Raw genomic sequence first — 23,887 nt, 5'->3', positions numbered from 1 at the left:
TGGGATTACAGGCATGAGCCACCGCGCCTGGCCCATTCTGTTTTCTTTATCATATCTTTTCTTCTGCTTACTTTGAGGTTAATTTGCTCTTATTTTTAGTTTTTTTTTTTTTTCTTGAGACAGAGTCTCGCTCTGTATCCCAGGCTGGAGTGCAGTGGCGCAATCTTGGCTCACTGCAAGCTCTGCCTCCCGGGTTCACGCCGTTCTCCTGCCTCAGCCTCCCGAGTAGCTGGGACTACAGGCGCCACTGCGCCCGGCTAATTTTTTATATTTTCAGTAGAGATGGGGTTTCACTGGGTTAGCTAGGATATTTTTAGTTTTTACGGTAGAAGTGTAGGTTATTTTTTAAATGAAATTTTCAAAAACTTTATTTGGAAAATTATTAGTAGTATTATTTATTTATTTATTTATTTTTCAAGAATGAGTCTTACTCTGTCTCCAGGCTGGATGTGCAGTGGCACGATCTTGGCTCACTGCAACCTCTGCCTCCCGCGTTCAAGTAATTCTCCTGCCTCAGCCTCCCAAGTAGCTGGGATTACAGGCACGTGCCACCATGTCTGGCTAATGTTTTATATTTTTAGTAGAGATGGGGTTTCATTATGTTAGCCTTCATCATGCTCATATTTTTTTTCTACGTAGTCTTTTTTTCTTTAATTTTTTCTCTTAGAAACAGAGTCTTACTATGTTGCCAGACTAATATCAAATTCCTGGGCTTAAGCAATCCTCCCACCTCAGCCTCCCAAAGTGCTGGGATTATAGGCATGAGCCACCGTGCCCAACAAGCATGGTCTTTTTTAAAATTTTAAAAAAATTTTTAGTAGAGACAGGGTTTCACTGTGTTAGCCAGGATGATCGTAATCTCCTGACCTCGTGATCCACCCGCCTCGGCCTCCCAGAGTGCTGGGATTACAGGCATGAGCCACTGTGCCTGGCCTGTCTAGGTCTAATTTAGTGCGTCTGATTTAATGATACTGTTTTTGAGGACTCTATCATAAGCCTTCTGTGTTACGAGATCTCTACTCTGGCTGGTGGGAACATAAACTGTTCCCTGCCCTTTATGAGCTTCAGAAATTGTTTCGGCTGTTGCTGTCTAGTAGCTCTTAACTTTGCCTTAAGTAGTTATTTATTTATTTATTTATTTTGGGAGACCGAGTCTCACTCTTCGCCCAGGCTGGAGTGCAGTGGCCCGATCTCTGCTCACTGCAGTCTCTGCCTCCCAGGTTCAAGTGATTCTCCTGCCTCAGCCTCCCTAGCAGCTGGGATTACAGGTGTGCACCACCATGCCCAACTAATTTTTTGTATTTTTAGTAGAGACGGGGTTTCACCCTGTTGGTCAGGCTGGTCTCAAACTCCCGACCTCAGGTAATCTGCCCACCTCGGCCTCTCAAAGGGCTGGGATTACAGGCGTGAGCTACCGCACCTGGCCAAGTAGTTATTCTTCCACATGCTTAAGGAGGCCCTTCTGCAGATATTTGCAACCCTCCTCTTTTTGTCTTCTACCTCACAAACTCTAAGCTGCCTTGGCTTCTTCAAACTCTGATCTGATTTTAAGATTGTATCGAATCAGTGAGACTGCCCAGCTCCATTAGATTCCTACTTTCGGTGTTACAGTTCAGTATGTACTTCTGGGTAGAATGCCATCCGTATTTGTACCCTAGCTTCAGACACCATTGATCACCCTTTTGTCACTGTATAGATGAGTTCACATTTTTTTGAATTTTGTATACGTGGAATCATGTAAATATATAATCTTTCGTGTCTAGGTTCTTTCACTCAGTATAATGATTTTGAGATTTATCCATTCTCTAGTATCATTAGTGATTCATTCATTTATCTTTATTATTGGATGATATTTCTTTTTCTTTTCTTTTTTTTTTTTGAGTTGGGGTCTTGCTTGCTCTGTCATCCAGGATGGAGTACAGTGGTGTGACCAAGGCTGACTGCATCCTTGCTGGGCTCAGGCAAGCCTCTCACCTTAGTCTCCTGTGTAGCTGGGACTGCAGGTGTATGCCACCACACTTGGCTGATTTTTAAAACTTTTTTGTCAAGTCAGGGTCTTGTCGTGTTTCTTAGGATGGTCTTGAACTTTTGACCTCAAGGTCCTCCATCATTGGCCTCCCACAGTGCTGGAATTACCCACATGAGCCACACCCGGTGTAAATGCTATTCTGTTACATGCCTATACCATGTTTTGTAGATGCCTCACGTTAAATTTAGATGATGAATTCATCTTAGACTAATTTTGCTATTTCAGTGCTATAATGAAGGTATTAATATATAGATATCCTAAAATCAAAAAGCTTATTTTTATACTATTTGTCGGTTCATTCATTTTTAATTTCATTTTTTCATTAACTCTAATTTTTTGAAAGGTATTTTAATCATCTCACCTTTTTCTTTTAGGTGTTTTTGTGGTCGCTTGGTCAAGCAACATGCTTGTTTTACTGCAAGTCTTGCCATGAAATACTCAGATGTGAAATTGGGTGACCATTTTAATCAGGCAATAGAAGAATGGTCTGTGGAAAAGCATACAGAACAGAGCCCAACGGATGCTTATGGAGTCATAAATTTTCAAGGGGGTTCTCATTCCTACAGAGCTAAGGTATGTCACATATTGAATTTTTCTTCATTTATGTTGTTATTTAAATAATAAATATCACAATTTGTGTAGCAACATTGACAAAAAGTTGGTCTCAGTAATTTGTTTGCATATTTTAAAGTACAAAGGTACATACAAATACAGAATTGTATCTTTCTGGTGGATTGAACCTTTCATCATTATAAAATGTATTTTGTTTCTTGTCATTTTTCTTGACATGGTTTGCTTTTTCTGGAATCAGTATAGTTAAGCCATCTTTTTTCCTTTTTGGTTTTAACCTTTTATGTTTAAGAGGTTTCTTTTAATTGTTTTTAAAAAAGTTATCTGCTGTGTATTTAAATTTAAATTTACCATTATGTTATTATCTATTTGTCTCACTTTTTTCTTTGTTCTGTTTTTTTTCTTATATTATTTTGGATTAAGTATTTTTTATTATTTTCTTACTCCTTTATTAACATATTATTTATACAGTCATCCTTCAGGGGCCTTGGTTCCAGGACTTCCCTCAGATACCAAAGTCTACAGATATCATAGTATGTGGATGTAATCTATGCACACCCTCTTATATAGTTTAAATCATCTCTAGATTCCTTGTAATACCTAATATAGGCCAGGCACAGTGGCTCACGCCTATAATCCCAACACTTGAGAGGGTGGGAGGATGGCGTGAGGCTGGGAGTTGGAGACCAGCCTGGGCAAAATAGTGAGACTCTTGTCTCTACTTAAAATAAAAAAATTAATAAAATGCCCGATAACAATAACGTAAATAGTTGTTTAATTGCATTGTTTAAGGAATAATGACAAGTAAATAAAGTCTATACATGTTTAGTATAGGCTCAGTTTTTTTTCTTGAATATATATGATTCACCATTGACTGAAACCGTAAACGTGAATCCCATGGATACAAAAGGCCTACTATACGTTCTTTTTCTATTCTTTTTTTTTTTTTTTTTTTTTTTTGAGATGGTGTCTCACTCTTTTGCCTAGGCTGGAGTGCAGTGGTGTGATCTCGGCTCACTGCAACCTCCGCCTCCTGAGTTCAAGCGATTCACCTGCCTCAGCCTCCAGAGTAGCTGGGACTACAGGTGTATGCCACCACATCCAGCTAATTTTTTGTGTTTTTAGTAGAGATGAGGTTTCATTGTGTTAGCCAGGATGGTCTCCATCTCCTGACCTCGTGATCTGCCTGCCTTGGCCTCCTAAAGTGCTGGAATTACAAGCATGAGCCACCACGCCCGGCCTCTTTTTCTGTTCTTTAGAAAAAGAATATTATAGGTCGGGCGTGGTGGCTGATGCCTGAAATCCCAGCACTTGGGAGGCCAAGGTGGATGGATCACCTGAGATCAGGAGTTCGAGATCAGCCTGGCGAACATAGTGAAACCCCATCTCTACTAAAAATACAAAAACTAGATGGGCATGGTGGCACGAGCCTGTAGTCCCAGCTACTTGGGAGGCTGAAGCAGGATAATCACCTAAACTTTGGAAGTGAAGGTTGCAGTGAGCTGAGATCACGCAACTGCACTCCAACCTGGGCGACAGAGCGAGACTCTGTCTCAAAAAAAGGAAAAAGAAAAATAATACTGTAATAAATGTGATAAAATGCTTTTTTTTTTTTTTTTGGGAGACAGTCTCGCTCTGTCGCCCACGCTGGAGTGCAGTGGCGCGATCTTGGCTCACTGCAAGTTCCGCCTCCCGGGTTCATGCCATTCTCCTGACCCAGCCTCCTGAGGAGCTAGGACTACAGGCACCCGCCACCACGCCCAGCTACTTTTGTGTATTTTTAGTAGAGACAAGGTTTCACCGTGTTAGCCAGAATGGTCTCGATCTCCTGACCTCGTGATCCGCCCACCTCGGCCTCCCAAAGTGCTGGGATTACAGGTGTGAGCCACCGCGCCTGGCCGATAAAATGCATTTTTTTTTTTTTTTTTTTTTTTGAGACTGAGTCTGGCTCTGTCGCCCAGGCTGGAGTGCGGTGGCCGGATCTCAGCTCACTGCAAGCTCCGCCTCCCGGGTTCACGCCATTCTCCTGCCTCAGCCTCCCGAGTAGCTGGGACCACAGGCGCCCGCCACTTCGCCCGGCTAGTTTTTTTGTATTTTTTAGTAGAGACGGGGTTTCACCGTGTTCGCCAGGATGGTCTCGATCTCCTGACCTGGTGATCCGCCCGTCTCGGCCTCCCAAAGTGCTGGGATTACAGGCTTGAGCCACCGCGCCCGGCCAAAATGCATTTTTTTAACTTGTTATGTGCAGTCATGCATCACTTAAGAATGGGGTTATGTTCTCAGAGATGTGTTAAGCAATTTCGTTATGCTAGCACCATGGAGACCATGGAGTGTATTCAGACCTAGATGGTATAGCCTACTATATGCCTAGGCTATATGGTATAGCCTATTGCTTTTAGGCTGTAAACCTCTATGGTATGTTGTTGTACTAAATATGGTAGGCAGGTGTAGCACAGTGGGAAATATGTGTTTAAATATATCTAAACAAGAAACAGGTACAGAAGTATGGTATAATATTATGGAACCACTGCATGTATGCATGCAGTTCATCATTAATCAAAATGTGTGGCACATGACTGTACTATAAATTAGTTCTTTATCACTTTTTCAACAATGCAAGAACCTTTGGAATATTTGAAACTGCATTTATTTCTCTTAAGACTTATGTGCTCTTGTCAGCATAAATTTTAATTTTGTTTATTTTAAACCCCTAAAATATAGTTATTATTTATTTAGATTTGAATATTTTAACCTTGGCGTGGTGGCTCATGCCTGTACTCCCAGCACTTTTGGACGCCTAGACAGGAGGATTACTTGAGTTCCAGGACTTTGAGACCAGCTTGGGCAACATAGTGAGACCTTGTCTGTACTAAAATTCAAAAATATTAGCTAGGCATGGTGGTACACGCCTGTAGTCCCAGCTATTTGGGAGGCTGAAGCAGGAGGATCACTTGAGCCTAAGAAGTCGAGGCTGCAGTGAGCCCTGGACCATGTCACCAAACTCTAGCCTGGGCAACAGAGCCAGACATTGCCTGTAAAACAAATAACAACAAAAACCATTTTAACCTCTACATTGTTCTGCCTGCCTCCGTGTTCTGATGAGAAAAAACTGTGCCAAACGGTGAGCTTATCATCTCTCTAAGTTTTTCTTTTCTCCTGGATCCCGATCCTACAAATTCTCACTGCGTTTGTACCCTGCTAGTGTCTTTTTTTTGCCCAAGCTGGAGTGCAGTGGCGCGATCTCAGCTCACTGCAACCTCTGCCTCCTGGGTTCAAGAGCAAGAGATTCTCCTGCTTCAGCCTCCCGAGTAGCTGGGATTACAGACAGGGTTTCACCATGTTGACCAGGCTGGTCTGGAACTCTTGACCTCAAGTGATCCACCTGCCTCCGCCTCCTCCTCCCAAAGTGTTAAGATTACAGGTGTGAGCCACCATGCTCGGCCACCTGCTCATGTCTTCATGCAGGTGTTGTTCTTTTTTCTAGTTCTTCTAGTTCCTGGGAGCAGAGTAGGTCCAAACCAACCTAGCCTATCATTGTAGGAAGTGGAATTTCTCATTTATTTCTAATATAGTATTAAAAACATTAACTTTAGACTACTTCTCTAATACTACTTTATGTGCCCAAATATAATAATGAGTTAAACAAAACTGATACAGAAAGACTTACTATAGAACAAATCTGGCTGGGCACAGTGGCTCATGCCTGTAATTCCAGCACTTTGGGAAGCCAAGGCGGATGGATCACCTGAGGTCAGGAGTTCAAGACCAGCCTGACCAACATGGCAAAACCCTGTCTCTACTAAAAATACAAAAATTAGCCGGGGCTAGTGGTGCGTACCTGTAATCCCAGCTACTCTGCTTGGGAGGCTGAGGCAGGAGAATCTCTTGAACCCAGAAGGCATTCCAGCCTGGGCGACAGAGCGAGACTCTGTCAAACAAAACAAAACAAAACAAAACAAAAACAAAAACAAATCCTATTGACAAAGCATTCTTTGTCTGGTTTGGTAGCTTATGCCTGTAATCCCAGCACTTTGGGAGGCTGAGACGGGCAGATCACTTGAGCCCAGGAATTCAAGACCAACCTGGGCAACATGGTGAAACCCTGTGTCTACAAAAAATACAAAAAAAATTAGCCATGCTGGGTGCCATGTGTCTGTAGTCCCAGTACTTTGACAGGCTGAGGTGGGCAGATCACTTGAGCCCAGGAGTTCAAGACCAGCCTGGGCAACATGGTGGTGAAACCTTCTCTTTTTAAAAATTACAAAAAAAAAAAAAATTAACCATCCAGGGTCCGTGTGTCTGTAGTCCCAGCTGCTTGGGAGGCTGAGGTGGGAGGAAGGCTTGAGCCTGGGAGGCAGAGGCTGCAGTGAGCTGAGGTGGCGCCACTGCACTCCAGCCTGGGCAGCAGAGCCTGACCGTGTCTCAAAAAAAACAAAACAAAACCAAAGTATTCTTAAGGGACTCCGGAGTCTTCTACTCAGTTTTATGGAATTCTGGGATTTTTTTAGCTTCATTTCTTTTGCTTTTTTTTTGTTTTGAGACGTAGTTTCACTCTTGTTGCCCAGGCTGGAGTGCAATGGCGCAATCTCGGCTCCCTGTAAGCTCTGTCTCCCGGGTTCAAGGGATTCTCTTGCCTCAGCCTCCCAAGTAGCTGGGATTACAAGCGCTCACACCTAGCTAATTTTTTGTATTTAGTAGAGATGGAGTTTCACCATGTTGGTCAGGCCGGTCTCGAACTCTTGACCTCAGGTGATCCACCTGCCTCAGCCTCCCAAAGTGCTGGGATTACAGGTGTGAGCCACTGTGCCTGGCCTCTTGGCTTCATTTGTTTTTCAGTACTGAGATTTTCAGTGGTGTTTGGTCTTTGTAAAGGAATGGGAAATACATCATTTTGCAAATAAGGTTTCTTATAGATGATTTTTAAATGTCTCAATGTCTGAATATTTGAAGTTTCTTATGAGTTACTTCATATATGTGCTTGAGGCCAAGAGAATGAATTAATGTGAGTATAGCAAGTATGTCTTGTGATATCACTTAAACAGGAAGTTAATTTTTAAAATCTTTCAAACCAGAAGCAGTTATTTCACATGCGATAGCTTTTTTTTTCTATTTTTCTTTTTCTTTTTTTATTTTTTGTTTTTGAGACGGAGTCTCGCTCTGTTGCCCAGGCTGAAGTGTAGTGGCGCGATCTCGGCTCACTGCAAGTTCCGCCTCCCGGGTTCACGCCATTCTCCTGTCTCAGCCTACCAAGTAGCTGGGACCACAGGCGCCCACCACCACACCTGGCTAATTTTTTCTATTTTTTAATAGAAACGGGGTTTCACTGTGCTAGCCAGGATGGTCTCGATCTCCTGACCTCATGATCCGCCTGCCTCGGCCTCCCAAAGTGCTGGGATTACAGGCGTGAGCCATCAAGCCCAGCCTTTTTTTTCTATTTTTCTATAGAAAGATGTTTTCAAAAATTAAACTGGAGAATCCATCCGAACACCATGAAATGTTGATTATGATTTTCTGATTATTTCTCACTCTGATCAAATCCAGTTAATTACAGCGAAGAAAATAATTATCTATATTAAATGTGTCTTTTTAAATTTTACTCCATAGTCGCAATTCGTTATTTGGACTAGATCGTTGCCAAACTTTCAAACAGATAATCAGTATTTGCCTCTCTTCGTAGCAAGAGCCTTAGAAGCCTCCATTTTTTTCTCCCATAATTCCCTTTTTTTCCTTTTCTGATCCTCTGAAGCCAGTCTTAATGCTTCTCACTCACTGTGTAGTCATAGTTAAAGAAGGCAATAAATACTGCAGGTACCTTGGTAAATTGGGTCAGTGGTAATTGAGTTTAAACGGAAAGAGTAACATTTGTGTCTAAATGTTTAAAAGTTAGTTTTACTGTTTCTTAAGATCTCACAGAATTATTTTTTTCAACTTTAAAATCATTTGCTATTGCTTATTCCTTGGAGTATAAATATATTGAAAATGGCCTGTGAAATCTCTTTTTACATAATCTGGTTCATATAAAATTTTCCAATGTCGTATAATGTCACATTATGAAACCTGTGAACATGTTCAATTATTTTGGCCTTTTAAAATCTTTTTCTAGTATGTTAGGCTGTCATATGACACCAAACCTGAAGTCATTCTGCAACTTCTGCTTAAAGAATGGCAAATGGAATTACCCAAACTTGTTATCTCTGTACATGGGGGCATGCAGAAATTTGAGCTTCACCCACGAATCAAGCAGTTGCTTGGAAAAGGTCTTATTAAAGCTGCAGTTACAACCGGAGCCTGGATTTTAACTGGAGGAGTAAACACAGGTAATGTGATGATTATACCAATTTTATTTAGTGTGTTTTATTTTTTTTTTATTTATTTATTTTTTGAGACAGACTCTCACTTTGTTGCCAGGCTGGAGTGCAGTGGCACAGTCTCGGCTCACGGCAACCTCTTCCTCCCAGTACAGTAATATTTTGAGGTATTATCACATATATAAAGGCCCTGTCTCCAACCACAGTCATATTTTGTGGTATTGGGAGTTAGGGGACACAATTCAGCCCATAAGAAGTAATAATGGGCCAGGCATGGTGGTTCATGCCTATAATCCCAGCACTTTGAGGGGCTGAGGTGGGAGAATTACTTGAGTCTAGGAGTTCAAAACTAGCCTGGGCAACATGGTAAGACATTTTCTACAAAAAAAAAAAAAAAAAAAAAAAATATTAGCCAGGCATGGTGGTATGTGCCTACCATCCTAGCTACTTGGGAGGCTGAGGTGGGAGGATCACTTGAGCCCAGGAGGTCAAGGTTGCAGTGAGCCAAGCCATGATCACACCACTACAGTCCAGCCTGGGCAATAGAGTGAGACCCTGACTCCCTCCCTAAAAAAAAAGAAGTGATAATGAGGAGTTATATGCTCTTTGGAACTGCCTTTTATACTTTTCTCTCTCATTTTTGACCGAAGTAGACTTTCGTCATTGTTTATTGTGTGTGTGTGTGTGTTTTGCATATGGTCCTGTGCCACGGAGCTGCATTCTTAATTTTTTCTAAATGATGTGTAGAGCAGTAATAAAAAACCTACTGTTACTTAGAGGAGAAATGCAAAAATGGACTAGACCTACTAACATTAAAAAAGTTAGTGTTGTATGTGTTTCTGGCATTTGTAGTGATTTGATATTGTGGGATTTAGTGGTTTTTGTTCCTTTTTGGTCCTTGTGTATTCTTTCGTAGGTTTGGCTATGACCTTGTTTTAAGTTTGTTGTGACTTTGTTGCCTTATATCTTGTATGTGTAAAGAAATATATCACATATTATAGTGTTACAGATTGAGCACAGGGTTGTTCTGAACACAATAAAGACTGTAATCCCAGAACTTTGGGAGGCTGAGGCATGAGCCCAAGAGTTCAAGACCCGCCTGTCTCTACCAAAAAAAAAAAAAATTAGCCGACTGTCTTAGCATGCACCTGTAGTCCCACCTACTGGGGAGGCTCACAAGGGAGGATCGCTTGAGTCCAGGAGTTTGAGGCTGCAGTGAGCCGTCATTGCACCACTGCACTGTTTCCTGGGTGACCCTGTCTTTAAGAAAATAAAAAAACAAAATGAGTAAACTTTTTTTATGAGCAGGTGTGGCAAAACATGTTGGAGATGCCCTCAAAGAACATGCTTCCAGATCATCTCGAAAGATTTGCACTATCGGAATAGCTCCATGGGGAGTGATTGAAAACAGAAATGATCTTGTTGGGAGAGATGTAAGAATTATTTTTAAAATTTCTTATGTTTGAAATTATATATAAACAAAATTATAGTAAGAATAGTGCCAGTTTAAAATATTCATGATTATATTATACTTTTCAAATTAAGTTTAAAAGGTATTTTCCTGAGGTTTACTTCTGATTTTTTTGAAAATGAATAAAGATAAATAATTCATAACTATAAATAAGTTCATAAATATAAATGCTGTTATAGTGTTGGCACATTTTGCTTTCAGTCTTTTATGTATAAAATTATTTCACATTTTCCATATATGCTAGTCTTTGTAATTAAATTTTTAATGACTGTGTGACATGAGAATTAATTTTATTCTCACTAAGAATTGGGAATAGGAGTTAAATCCTACTGTTTTGTTTGAATAGGTTAAAGACTTGTGAATTGGTTATAGATATTTATCAAGACTGTTAAAAATAATTACTGGCTGGGTGCAGTGGCTCATGCGTACAATCCCAGCACTTTGGAGGCCGAGGTGGGCCAATCACTGGAGATCAGGAGTTCGAGACCAGCCTGGCCAACATGGTGAAACCCCATCTCTACTACAAATACAAAAATTAACTGGATGTGGTGGTCTTTGCCACCTAGCTACTTGGGAGGCTGAGGCGGGAGAATTGCTTGAAACTGGGAGGCAGAGGTTGCAGTGAGCCGAGATTGCCCCACTGCATTCCAGCCTAGGTGACAAAACATAACTCCATCTCATACATGCATGCTTGCATACATACATACATACATACAATTACTGAATTATAATGATCACTTTCAAGTGTTATTAAATTTCTGATGTCAGTTTTAAAGAGTCTACTAGTCTACTCATGGCTAAAATATGACTGACATTTTATTGTTTTTTACTGTGTCTTTTTTTTTTTTTTTTTTTTTGAGATGGAGTTTTGCTCTTGTTGCCCAGGCTGAAATCTGAGCTCACTGCAGCCTCCACCTTCTGGGTTCAAGTGATTCTCCTGCCTCAGCCTCCTGAGTAGCTAGGATTACAGGCACCCGCCACTACGCCTGGCTAATTTTTGTAGTTTTAGTGGAGATGGGGTTTCACCATGTTGGCCAGGCTGGTCTTGAACTCCTGACCTCAGATAATCCACCCGCCTCGGCCTCCCAAAGTGCTGCGATTACAGGCATGGGTCACTGTGCCTGGCCACAATATCTTTCATATATTGTAGTTTATTCACTTACTAATCTGATAATAGTTTCTTTGCACTATTTACTTATTTACTGCTTCTGTCTTTGCGTGTGATGATGAAATACGTAATTCCGCAGTATGGGTCAAATGTAATCACATATTTCAACCCATTATTGATTAATCTTCAGCTGCTTAAAACATTCTCTGTGATTTCGTATTTCTGCATGTAAAATAGAATTTTACTTCTTACTTGTCTTTACGGATTATTTCAAAATTTATTTTACATCATATTGTATTTAATCCTGCTCACTAACTCCTTTGTTTGCTATTGTTTAGGTGGTTGCTCCTTATCAAACCTTACTGAACCCCCTGAGCAAGTTGAATGTTTTGAATAATCTACATTCCCATTTCATATTGGTGGATGATGGCACTGTTGGAAAGTATGGGGCAGAAGTCAGACTGAGAAGAGAACTTGAAAAAACTATTAATCAGCAAAGAATTCATGCTAGTAAGTGAATTCATAAATTTGTTACTGTTGAAATTGTTCTGGGCTGTACTAATAGCTAAATTCAAAGAAGGTGGAATGTTCTTTGAAGTGCTTTTTCTTACATAGCAAGATAACATGTGAAACAACCAACAGTGGTTGATCTTAGACAAAATGATAAGACCAAGGAAAAGAGGTCAAAATTGGGTACTCGGTTATCAAGGCTAAAACCAAAAAAGGTTCATTGGAAGTTCTGTTATTGCAATTCCATTTCAGCCCAAGGAATTCATAAATATTCCTTTTTTTGTTTTTTGAGACGGAGTCTTGCTCTGTCACCCAGGCTGGAGTACAGTGGCGTGATCTTGGCTCACTGCAAGCTCCATCTCCCAGGTTCACACCATTCTCCTGCCTCAGCCTCCGGAGTAGCTGGGACTACAGGTACCCGCCTCCATGCCTGGCTAATTTTTTGTATTTTTAGTAGAGATGGGGTTTCACTGTGTTAGCCAGGATGGTCTTCATCTCCTGACTTCATGATCTGCCCATCTCGGCTTCCCAAAGTGCTGGGATTACAGACGTGAGCCACTACGCCTGGCCCATAAATATTCTTAATGTGTGATTTAGTCCAATACATGGCTGTGAAATTCAAAATTGAAAACTAAAAGGGAAAAAAATCACTGAAAGAAATAAATCAGCTTAAAATGAGTATCACTGTTTGGCTAAATGTGTCTTAAAAATTGTATTCCTGGGAGTGATTTTTCTTTCTAACTATGTCTGAATTTTCTGGTTCAACATCTAAATTATTATTTCAAATAAAGGAAAATTTGTAACCTAAGAACCCCAAGAAGTTGAGCTCTGTGACAAAGTGAAATAGAAATTTAAAACTACAGAACAGTGTTTATAGATTATGGTGGAGTCAAAGCTTTTGCTAAAAGTTAAGAATGGGCTGGGCATGGTGGCTCACGCCTATAATCACAGCACTTTGAGCGGCCGAGGTGGGTAGATTACCTGAGGTCGGGAGTGCTAGACCAGCCTGACCAATGTGGTGAAACCCTGTCTCTCCTAGAAATACAAAAATTAGCCGGGCATGGTGGTGTGCGCTTGTAGTCCCAGCTTCTTGGGAGGCTGAGACAGGAGAATTGTTTGAGTCCAGTAGGCAGAGGCTGCAGTGAGCTGAGATCACGTCACTGAATTCCAGCCTGGGTGACAGAGCAAGACTCCATCTCAAAAAAAAAACCAAAAAACAAAAGTTAAGAATTGTTTATAGTCCTATAGCTACCTTTTGTTTTTTTCTTTTTCTCAGTGCACCACAAGTTACTGTAAAAGCAAAAATTTGTATTCTTCACTAATTTTTTTCTGTTGCTCTTCTAGAGATCTTGGAATTTTATTGATCAGTTCCAGTTATGTAATACTGTCATCAATTTCTTCTTTAATTTTTAATTTTTTTTTTTTTTTGAGTTAAGAGTCTTGCACTGTTGCCCTGGCTGTTGTGCAGTGGCCCGATCTCAGCTCACTGCAACCTCCGCCTCCTGGGTTCAAGCGATTCTTGTGCCCCAGGCTCCAGAGTAGCTAGGATTACAGGCACTCGCCGCCATGCCCAGCTAATTTTTTGTATTGTTGGTAGAGGGGGGTTTCACTATGTTGGCCAGACTGTTCTTGATCGCCTGACCTCATGATCCGCCCGCCTTGGCCTCCTGAAGTGCTGGAATTACAGGCATGAGCCACTGCACCCAGCCGTCCTTTTTTTTTTTTTTTTTTTTTTTTTGAGATGGTCTTGCTCTGTCGCCCAGGCTGGAGTACAGCAGCCCGATCTCGGCTCACTGCAGCCTTCGCCTCCTGGGTTCAAGCGATTCTCCTGCCTCAGCCTCCTGAGTAGCTGGGACTTCAGGCGCTTGCCACTATGCCTGGCTACTTTTTTGTATTTTTAGTATAAATGGAGTTTCACCAAGTTAGCCAGGATGGTCTCCATCTCCTGACCTCATGATCTGCCTGTCTTGGCCTTCCAAAGTGCTAGGATTACAGACATGAGCCATTTCTTTTTTCTTTTTTACAAACCTTTCATAGGGTGTTTGAGAAAGTCATTAATTTTATTTATTTATTTATTTATTTGTGTGATGGAGTCTCACTCTGTCCCCGGACTGGAGTACAGTGGCATGATCTTGGCTCACTGCAGCCTCTGCCTCCTGGATTCAGGTGATTCTCCTGCCTCAGTCTCCCGAGTAGCTGGGACTACAGGCGTGTGCCACCATGCCTGGCTAATTTTTTGTATTTTTAGTAGAGACAGGGTTTCACCGTGTTAGCAGGATGGTCTGGATCTCCTGACCTTGTGATCTGCCTGCTTTGGCCTCCTGAAGTGCTGGGATTACAGGCATGAGCCACTGCACCTGGCCAAGACTGTCATTAATTTCTATTTTAATGTCTCATTTGGAATCAGAAATATATGTTTTTAAAATGAATAAAAATCCATGTTAGAAGTTCAACTAATGTATTAAAAAGCAAACTAAAAAATTAGTGTTTTACATTTCTTGTCAAGAGCTCAATAAAATATGGAAAACAAATTTTTACTTTTAAGTAGTGAATATATACATTATTTGATGTCTGTTATATATTGGATTTTCTATTTTTGTCATTTAGAGAACAACCTTTAAGATAGTGACAAAGTATTCATTATTTAATATGTGAACTGATATCAAGTGGTGTGCTTAAAGTCAAGTCAACATAGTCTTAGAAATTATGTTTTTACTTTTTAATTTTTTTTTTTTTTCAGTAAAATCTGAAATTAGAGTACTGTATTTTGCCTAATTTTTTTTCTTGGAAAGAAACTTGCTTGTGATGAAATAATTTTTTAATTTAACTTTGCTCTTTTTAGGGATTGTCCAAGGTGTCCCTGTGGTGGCACTTATATTTGAGGGTGGGCCAAATGTTATCCTCACAGTTCTTGAATACCTTCAGGAAAGCCCCCCTGTTCCAGTAGTTGTATGTGAAGGAACAGGCAGAGCTGCAGATCTACTAGCATATATTCATAAACAAACAGAAGAAGGAGGGTAAGTGTATGACAACATTTTAATTTATTTTATTTATTTATTTAATTTATTTATTCATGATATGAAGTCTTGCTCTATCTCCCAGCCTGGGTGGAGTGCAATGGTGCAGTCTTGGTATACTACAACCTCCGCCTCCCAGGTTTAAGCGATTCTCCTGCCACAGCCTCCCAAGTAGCTGGGATTACATGCATGAACCACCACGTCTGGCTAATTTTTGTATTTTTTTTTTTAGTACAGATGGGGTTTCACTGTCTTGGCCAGGCTAGTCTTGAACTCCTGACCTCAAGTGATCCACCCACCTCAGCCTCCCAAAGTGCTGGGATTACAGGCATGAGCCACCGTGCCTGGCCCATTTTAATTAATTTATTAAAATGGCTTGTGGTATTTAGAATACGGTGTTGGATTCCTTCCTGTGTTTTGTGAACATGAAAATTTTAAGTTTAATACAATACTTTGTTAAGCGTTGAGGAAATAGCCTGACTCATATGTTATTGGAAGAAATTAAAATAAAACCATCTTCATGGAACACAATTTTGTAAGATCTATCAAACCTAGAGGCACTTATCTTTTAATCTAGTAGTTTCATTTCTGGGAATTGTTCCTACAGGTGTACATCTGTGAAATAATATATGTATAAAGCTACTTGTTACTGGATTCTTTGTAAAAGATTGAAACAAAATAGAACATGAGAAGACTAGATTAGTTATGGTGTATCTATACAAAGAAATGGTTTACAGCTGAGTAAGGATGGTTTTGAGGAGATTACCAAAATATGTACATGCAAAAAGGAAGATGTAGAGAAGCATATATATTGTGCCACTTTTTATATAGAATAAAAGGAGAGAGGATAATTATTTGTATATGCAGAAAGATATCTTGGAAAGTTATATAAGTAAATGATTCCTGAAAATAGTTGGGATAGAACTGGGCAGATGAAAGACAGTGGGAAGGAGACTTTCACTATTAATTTTAATATTTTAGCATTTTATATTTTCTACTATATTTTTGAGCCATGAAAATGTATTAAATATTCAAAAAAGAAAAATGTGAGTGCCTATGTTTAAGAACATCGTGGTGGAATACTAGTTTATACATCATAATATCTTCAGATTATTTTTATGCAATATCTTATGTGAGTACTGATATTGCCACATACACTTTTTGATGAAATTCACAAAGTAATTCAAAGAGAAAAATCACTCCATTTCATTTATTTTCCTTCTAAGATTTGTGTTGGGAGTCTCATGAAAGAGAAAATAATCCCACCCAAGGTGAAGTATGTAATATTAATGCATTGTTTTCAAAGGTCTTACATGAATCTACCTGTACTTCATATTGATCTTACAAATAATGGAAGATGAAATCAGTGAATTATGTTTCCTTTTATTCCAGGAATCTTCCTGATGCAGCAGAGCCTGATATTATTTCCACTATCAAAAAAACATTTAACTTTGGCCAGAATGAAGCAGTTCATTTATTTCAAACACTGATGGAGTGCATGAAAAGAAAGGAGCTTGTGAGTGGATTTCAGCTGATAGGCCTTTTTTTCTTTCATTCAAAATACATTCTAAATTGGTGAAATACGTTTGTTTTTATTTGGATTTTAAATTTTGAAATCTTTATTAACCGTAAAAATATGTCATTTATTGGTCTGTTCCAAGTTGAGAGGTATCATAGAAGGAGGCCTGTAGTTTTTTATACGGTATTGAGACTGTGTATTTGTGCTTCTGTTTTAGGGAAAGTTTTAGGAAAAGTAACTAGGTCTCAACAGGTCATGTTCGGTACCAACGAAGAACTGTAAAGAGTTGTTTATGGTTTCTGTAATAAAATATTTGGAAAAAATTTTTTTAATGTGCTTAAGCCTATTAAATTAAAGGTCAGTGCTGCTTTGTTTCAGTCATGTAAACATGGGCTTAAGTTTTCAGAGATAAAATTTTTTAGCAAGCCTATAAATAGATATATAACATGATTTGATTTGCTGTATTTTTCATTGCAAGTTTTTGTAAACTATGAAATAAAGTTGACCAAAAATTTTGTATTGGGGTTATAATAATGTTTCACTTTCTTTTCTTTGTTTTTTTTGTTTGTTTGGTTTTTGGTTTTTGGTTTTTTGAGACAGAGTCTTGCTCCATTGCTCAAGCTGGAGTGCTGTGGTGCAATCTCAGCTCACTGCAACCTCCGTCTCCCGGGTGCAAGCGATTCTCTCCCGCCTCAGCCTCCCAAGTAACTGGGACTACAGGCATACACCATCATGCCTGGCTAATTTTTGTATTTTCCCTAGAGACAGTGTTTCACTGTGTTGGCCAGGTTGGTCTCAAATTCCTAACCTCAGGTGATCCACCCACCTTGGCCTCCCAAATTGCTGGGATTACAAGCATGAGCCATGGGCCTGACCATCTTTCACTTTATGAAAAATGTTATTAAATTACAATTTCTGAATTGGTGCTGTGTTTCAAGTAATTTAAAGACATTTACAGTAAAAAGATTGACCAAAACAAACATTTATCTTTCAAGAATACATACATTATGTGAACATGTAAATGTTCATTCTGTGGAAGGAACTGTAGGATTTATTTACCCTAATAAAGAATCTATAGCCTCAGCCCCTAAATTTCTTACTCTAGTAAGGGCCATAAGATAGATCAGAATATCATATGAAACCAAATATTTTTAGTATTTTTGCCATTTTATTTGGTAAATGATAAAGTTTTTTAAATTTTTTGGTTTTTTTGGTTGAAATAAAGTTACTAACTGGATACATAAATATGTGTATGTATGTTTATGTATGCATAATACATAGATTCCTAGATGTATATATATATATTTTGCCCCCCCCCATAGAGTTTGATATTACTGGGTCTTATGATGCCTTTGTTTTAAAAATATAAAGGCATAATATTATGAATTTATCTTTAAATAGATCACTGTTTTCCATATTGGGTCAGATGAACATCAAGATATAGATGTAGCAATACTTACTGCACTGCTTAAAGGTAAGCCTCTAAGAACTTTTTTATTTGTAAAACCTTTTATTTATTTTTTGTATGGATGTGTGTGTGTATATGTGTATATGTGTATGTATGTAAAATATAGAAACTTTTAACATGGCTAACTACTTGCAAAGTGAATTTTCAGTCATTTATCTTTGTGAAAAATACAATGTTGGTTTCCTTGGCAGTAAGGTAACTTTTGATTTAATTTTGTAGAATTTAAAAAATAAAAGTTTTTAGCAAGGTTTATGCCACCAAACCTATTTAATAGTCCTATTAAGAATGTCTAACATCCTGAGCCAGGCACGGTGGCGCACACCTGTGATCCCAACACTTTGGGAGCCAAAGCAGGAGGATCACTTGAGGCCAGGAGTTTAAGACCAGCCTAGACAAGATAGACCCATCTCTACAAAAAATTTAAAAATTACCTGCGCATGGTGGCATGTGCCTGTAGTCCCAGCTACTTGGGAGGTTGAGGTGGAATCACTTGAGCCTGGAAGGTTGAGGCTGCAGTGAGCTGTGATCATGCCACTGTACTCCAGTCTGGGCAACAGAGCAAGACCCTATCTCACAACAAACAAAAATTAGCTGGACATGGTGGTGTGCACTCTGTAGTCCAAGCTGTTCAGGAGGCTGAAGCGGAAGGATCGCTTGAGCCTAGGGTTTGAGGTTACAGTGAGCCATCATCACACCACTGCACTCCAGCCTGGGTGAGACCAAGACCCTGTCTCTAAAAACAAATAAAAATGTGTCACTTTCTTAATCAGCTGAAAAATAAGTGTTTAAAGGTTATAAAGCATTAGTTGATAGAATTTAAAGATAGAATTTTAAAACATGCTGTCTTCATTATGAAGGGAAAGTTTGTAAACTAGTGGTATCTTCTAGGACTAAGGGATTGAAGCACACACACACACTGATCCTCTCATTGTCTCCCCAAAGACATCCAACAGATATAACAACATTATAGTGAAATATTTTCTCAGAAATTAGGAACTAAGACAGTGTCCCATCTATCTACCTGAAAGTTAGTGTAGAGTGATGTGCCAGGAACCCATCACATTAAGAGGATACTGTCCTTTTATTTACAAGAATTTTCTTGCATATTAGACCATAATAAATTGCCAATACATTAAGCATTTTTAAAATACTGTGATGAAATATATTTATATCATCTGGGATCATGGTATCAAGAGATCACAAGTGATAGGAAACCTAGAAACCAAAAAGGAAAAAAAAATAATAAATGGGATTGCATAAAAATAAATAAGGCTGCGTCCGCTGACTCACACCTGTGATCCCAGCAATTTGGGAGACTGAGGCAGGTGGATCACTTGAGGTCAGGAGTTCAAGATCAGCCTGGCCAACATGGCAAAACCTCGTCTTTACTAATAATACAAAAATTAGCCGGGGGTGGTAGTGGGAGCCTTTAGTCCCAGCTACTCTGGAGGCTGAGGCATAAGAATTGCTTGAACCTGGGAGGTAGAGGTTGCAGTGAGCCAGGATCACACCACTGTACTACAGCCTGGGTGACAGAGTGAAACTGTGTCTCCGAAAAATAAATAAATAAATAAAAAGGTTATAAAGAAAGTACCATATTCATTAATTATTTACCATGTACCTTTCTGTGTATTAACCACTATATCTAAGTGGTTTACATTATCTCATTCCTATGAGTCAGATTTCCTGTGGTTTTACTCATTTTATAGATGAGGAAACTAAGGAAGAGAAATGTTGAAGTGGAGGGATCAAAAAGAGCTGTTAAAAATTAATAAGAGAAAGATGACTACCTCGTGGAAAAATGGGTCAGAACTTATGTAATAGATAATTAATAGAGGAATCCAAATACTTAGAGAAAATATGGAAGGATGGCCAATGTTACAGTAATACATTTTGGGGAGGCTGAGATAAGCAGATCCCTTGAGCCCAGGAGTTTGAGATCAGTCTGGGCAACTTGGCAAAACCCTGTCTCTACAAAAAATACAAAAATTAGCCTAGTGTGGTGCCATGCACCAGTGGTCCCAGCTACTTGAGTGAGGCTGAGGTGGGAGGGTCAGTTGAGCCCAGGAGGCAGAGGTTGCAGTGAACCAAGCCCACGCCACTGCACTCTAGCCTGGACAACAGGGAGAGACCCGGTCTCAAAAAAGAAAAGAAAAGAAGGAAACTCCCCTCTCCATGGCACATGGAGAAATGGTTATGGTTATACCCCTCCCCTGGTGGATGGTAGAAGCGATCTGAAGTATTTTGGAGTATATCAAAAACCTTGAAGTATATATCCTTGTACCTAGTAATTTGACTTCTAGAATATCATCCTATTTGAATATTCAAGCATGTGCACAAAAACATACTCAGCAAAAAATTCAAAATAATTTGAATATCTACCATTTGAAGTATTTGTTAAATAAATTGTGGCTCACCTAAGTATATATAAGGTAGATTTATATATAATTTTAGGAAGAACCAGGGTACGATATCCAGGTACATAAAGCAAGCTACTGAACACTTTTGTAGTATGAACCCATTTTTGAATAAAAAATGGAAAGTTTATGTATGAGCTTGTATATGCACAGAAAAGTACCTGACAGGCTGTTTTCAGAATCCTGATAGTGCTCTCTCTGTGATAGAAACAGTTCATCTTTGTTTTCTTCTCATTTTTCTGCATTTCTAAATGTTTGCAATGAATGGGAATATGTTGTTTATAGTTGGAAAGGTAAAGTTCTTAACCCTGGGGCTTATCTTATCTCTCTGAGGCAGGCTACTTCTGAATGGTGGCTGACACCAGCTGTGTAAGTTAACTAAAGAATGGTGGGGAGATGTCATAAGTGTTCGTGCTGGGCACTCTGGCTCACACTTGTAATCCCAGCATATTGGGAGGCCCAAGTGGCAGGATCACTTGAGGCCGGGAGTTTGAGACCTGCCTGGTCAACAAGTGAGACTCTGTCTCTACATAAAGTTAAAAAAATTAGCTGGGTGTGGTGGTGCTCATCTGTAGTCTCAGCTACTCAGAAGCTAAGGTGGGAGGTACACTTGAACCCGGGAATTTGAGGCTGCAGTGAGCCATGATCACCTTTGCACTTTATCCTGAGCAACAGACCAAGACCCCATCTCTTAAAAAAAAAAAAGTGTTCACCTTTTAATGGAGATAAATTAATTGAACCTATCAACTATTTTCTTTATTTGATTAGGTACTAATGCATCTGCATTTGACCAGCTTATCCTTACATTGGCATGGGATAGAGTTGACATTGCCAAAAATCATGTATTTGTTTATGGACAGCAGTGGCTGGTATGTAAATAATCTACATACACAATACAATTAAATTACACTAAGTAATAAAAAAGTATTTGCGGGAACTGTGAACTGACTTGACATTTTACTTTTCTGCCAATAGTTCGAAAATAGTTTAGCTAAGTATTTCTACACCATTCCGATCCAGTTTAGGATTTAATATATGCCTCTAGATAAAACCTTATTTTTTTATAGAGTATATAGATCTCTAAGAATCTTAGAACTGAAAGAAGCTTTGGAACTCATGCTCTGTATACAAGAGAATCCATTCTAGCATTCCCCCTGATGTTTAGACCTGTTCTTTTTTTAATCTTCCTCATCCTACTAAATGGAAACAACTTCTTCCTAGTTTCTAAGATGAGAATCTTTAGTGTTTTACTTTTCTCTTTCTCATGTATTCCAATCCAATTCCATCTGTAAATCTTGTCAGATCTACTTTCAAAATACCTAATTTTACCATCCTGGTCTAGTCTATCATCATCCTTCTTTTGTGTTATTTCAGTAGCATACTTTTTGGTTTCACTTCTCTCATACTTGCTGTCCTTTTACGAACAGGAGATGAATCACATTCCATTTACTCAGAGCATAATCCAGAGCCTTACATGCTACTACTATCCGCTTTGCTCTTTTTTATCTAACCTTGTTGGCATTCTTGCTCTTCTTTGAACATATCAAGCATGCTCCTATCTCTAGGCTTTGTACTTGCCTGTCTCTCTATCTTAATATTCTTCCCTAGATACCCACGTGGGCTTAATTCCTCCTATCTTTCTGGCCTCTAACCAAATGTCTCCTCTTTGGACTTCCTCTGTCCACCCTATTTTAATAGCATCCCCCTAAACCAGCATTCTTCCCTGCTATTTTTTCCTAACTTTTGTCGCCATCTGACAAACCATATAATGTAGCTATTATTTATTGTTTGTTTGTCTTTCTCCTAGAAAGTAAACTTTCTGAGGGCAAGAATATTTTTCAGTTTTGTTTACTATTGTATTGACAGCTTGGTATGTAGTAATCACTTAAAATTTTGTTACATGTCTGAATCAATAGGAGGCTGGGCAGATTAAATGTTCATCTGTACCTTGAAGTATTACCAGCCTTTACAGAGGATGAACTAGATCCTTTTTGTCCACATAGTAAATATAAACAGCAAATTGCAGAAAAGTATGCACAGTATGATCTTAATTGTGGCAAATTCTCCTTATGAATGTACAAACATTCATGCATATCTACATGTACTGTGTAGTAATAGTACCTTTCTAAAACTGTTAACATAGGATTCATCTTGGAGAGATGGGGGCTGGAGGAGAGAAAGTTTTATTTTATACCATTTTGTAGTGTTTGATTTTTTTTTTTTAACCATGGAAGTGTATTTCCTATATAGCAATAAAAAAACAGTTTATTTAGTCACTTCTCCTCTTGCAGGACTACAGAGGAAAAAAATTAATGTTAATCATTTGTGATGACTATAACCAACCTTATTTTTCCCTTGAATAATTTCACTGGATTTTGTTCTCCTCAGATGTAAAGGCTTGGATGAAGCATTTATCTTCTGTGTATATGTGGTTTGTCTGATGGATTTCTTCTGCATAATGTTACCTATTTGATTTTGTGCTTCTTGCTAAACTTAGAATTTGCAGAACAGTTATTTTTCTTCTTTCTTCTTACTTGCCAGGAGTTCAGTATGCATTGAGTGATTGAGGAAATGCTCCTTACAAAGCAGACACTTTTTTTTTTAAATGGTCTCTTTTTTCCCCTCAGATATGAAAATTAAGTTTTTGTTCTAGGGCAGTGATTATAAACACAGATAGAATGTTCTTGTTTTAAAAACAATACTTTTGTTATATCTCCTTTTATTCTACTAAAGTGAAATGTCATAATTACATAAATTAAGAATATATGTATAATGCCCTAACTGTAATAAGACAGAATAAATGATTTATAATAAAAAATAAATATTTCAGTATACAAATGTTCAAGATTGGCAATATAAAACACATAAGTCAGATGCCTGCAGTTATAATGAGTGTAAATGCTGCAGTTATACATACTAATACAAGTATGTTGTTGGTAACTTAAATATCCTGGGGAACAGATAAACATCCTTTGCAAGTGTAGGACAAAGAAAGATCAAGTGGGCACTAGAATAATGTTAGAATATTACTGTTAGAATAAGTAATAACATCAGGATTATTTGTATGTGATAAGAGAAAGAAGGAAATAATCTGAAGTAAAATAGTAGTAACATGCCATGATAAACTACAGCCTATTAATGTAGAGAAAACTAATAAGTATTAATTTCTTGGAAATCGGGCCTTATTTTTAAGCATGTGAAAATATTTTCCTTGTGACAGAATTGAGTATTGAAAAATGTCACAGAAAACATACCTTGTATCTTTAAATGCCATCATGTAAAAGGCATACATTTCATCAGTATATACTTAAAATAGGCCTAGGTGTGGTGGCTCATGCCTTTTAATTCCAGTACTGTGGGAGGCTGAGGTAGGAAGATCACTTGAGGCCAGGAGTTTGAGACCTGTCCCTATTTAAAAAAATAAAATAAAAAGAAAAAAGGCAGGTTCAGGGGTGCACACCTGTAGTTCT

The 23,887-nt window shown here is 38.8% G+C and overlaps 1 protein-coding gene across 5 annotated transcripts in view; it reads left to right on the top strand.

Annotated features, from left to right (window-relative positions):
- LOC116268503 (transient receptor potential cation channel subfamily M member 7-like) overlaps positions 1 to 23,887 on the top strand; it is a 111,018-nt gene that overhangs the window by 31,279 nt on the left and 55,852 nt on the right. For all 5 annotated transcript variants that reach the window (XR_004185161.1, XM_031668695.1, XM_031668694.1 and 2 more), the window contains 8 exons: positions 2,404 to 2,602; positions 8,703 to 8,916; positions 10,216 to 10,340; positions 11,825 to 11,996; positions 14,839 to 15,013; positions 16,406 to 16,529; positions 17,934 to 18,006; positions 21,186 to 21,286. Coding sequence is in view for 4 of the 5 variants with exons in the window: in XM_031668694.1 (XP_031524554.1) it covers positions 2,404 to 2,602; positions 8,703 to 8,916; positions 10,216 to 10,340; positions 11,825 to 11,996; positions 14,839 to 15,013; positions 16,406 to 16,529; positions 17,934 to 18,006; positions 21,186 to 21,286 (1,183 nt within the window). In the remaining variant the exon portion in view is untranslated. The remainder of the gene's footprint in view (positions 1 to 2,403; positions 2,603 to 8,702; positions 8,917 to 10,215; positions 10,341 to 11,824; positions 11,997 to 14,838; positions 15,014 to 16,405; positions 16,530 to 17,933; positions 18,007 to 21,185; positions 21,287 to 23,887) is intronic.

Source organism: Papio anubis, chromosome 7 (genome assembly GCF_008728515.1).
Source record: "Papio anubis isolate 15944 chromosome 7, Panubis1.0, whole genome shotgun sequence".
Taxonomy (NCBI): Eukaryota; Metazoa; Chordata; class Mammalia; order Primates; family Cercopithecidae; genus Papio; species Papio anubis.
The sequence above is the reverse complement of the archived record's forward strand: the minus strand, read 5'-3'. Positions and strand labels throughout refer to the sequence as shown.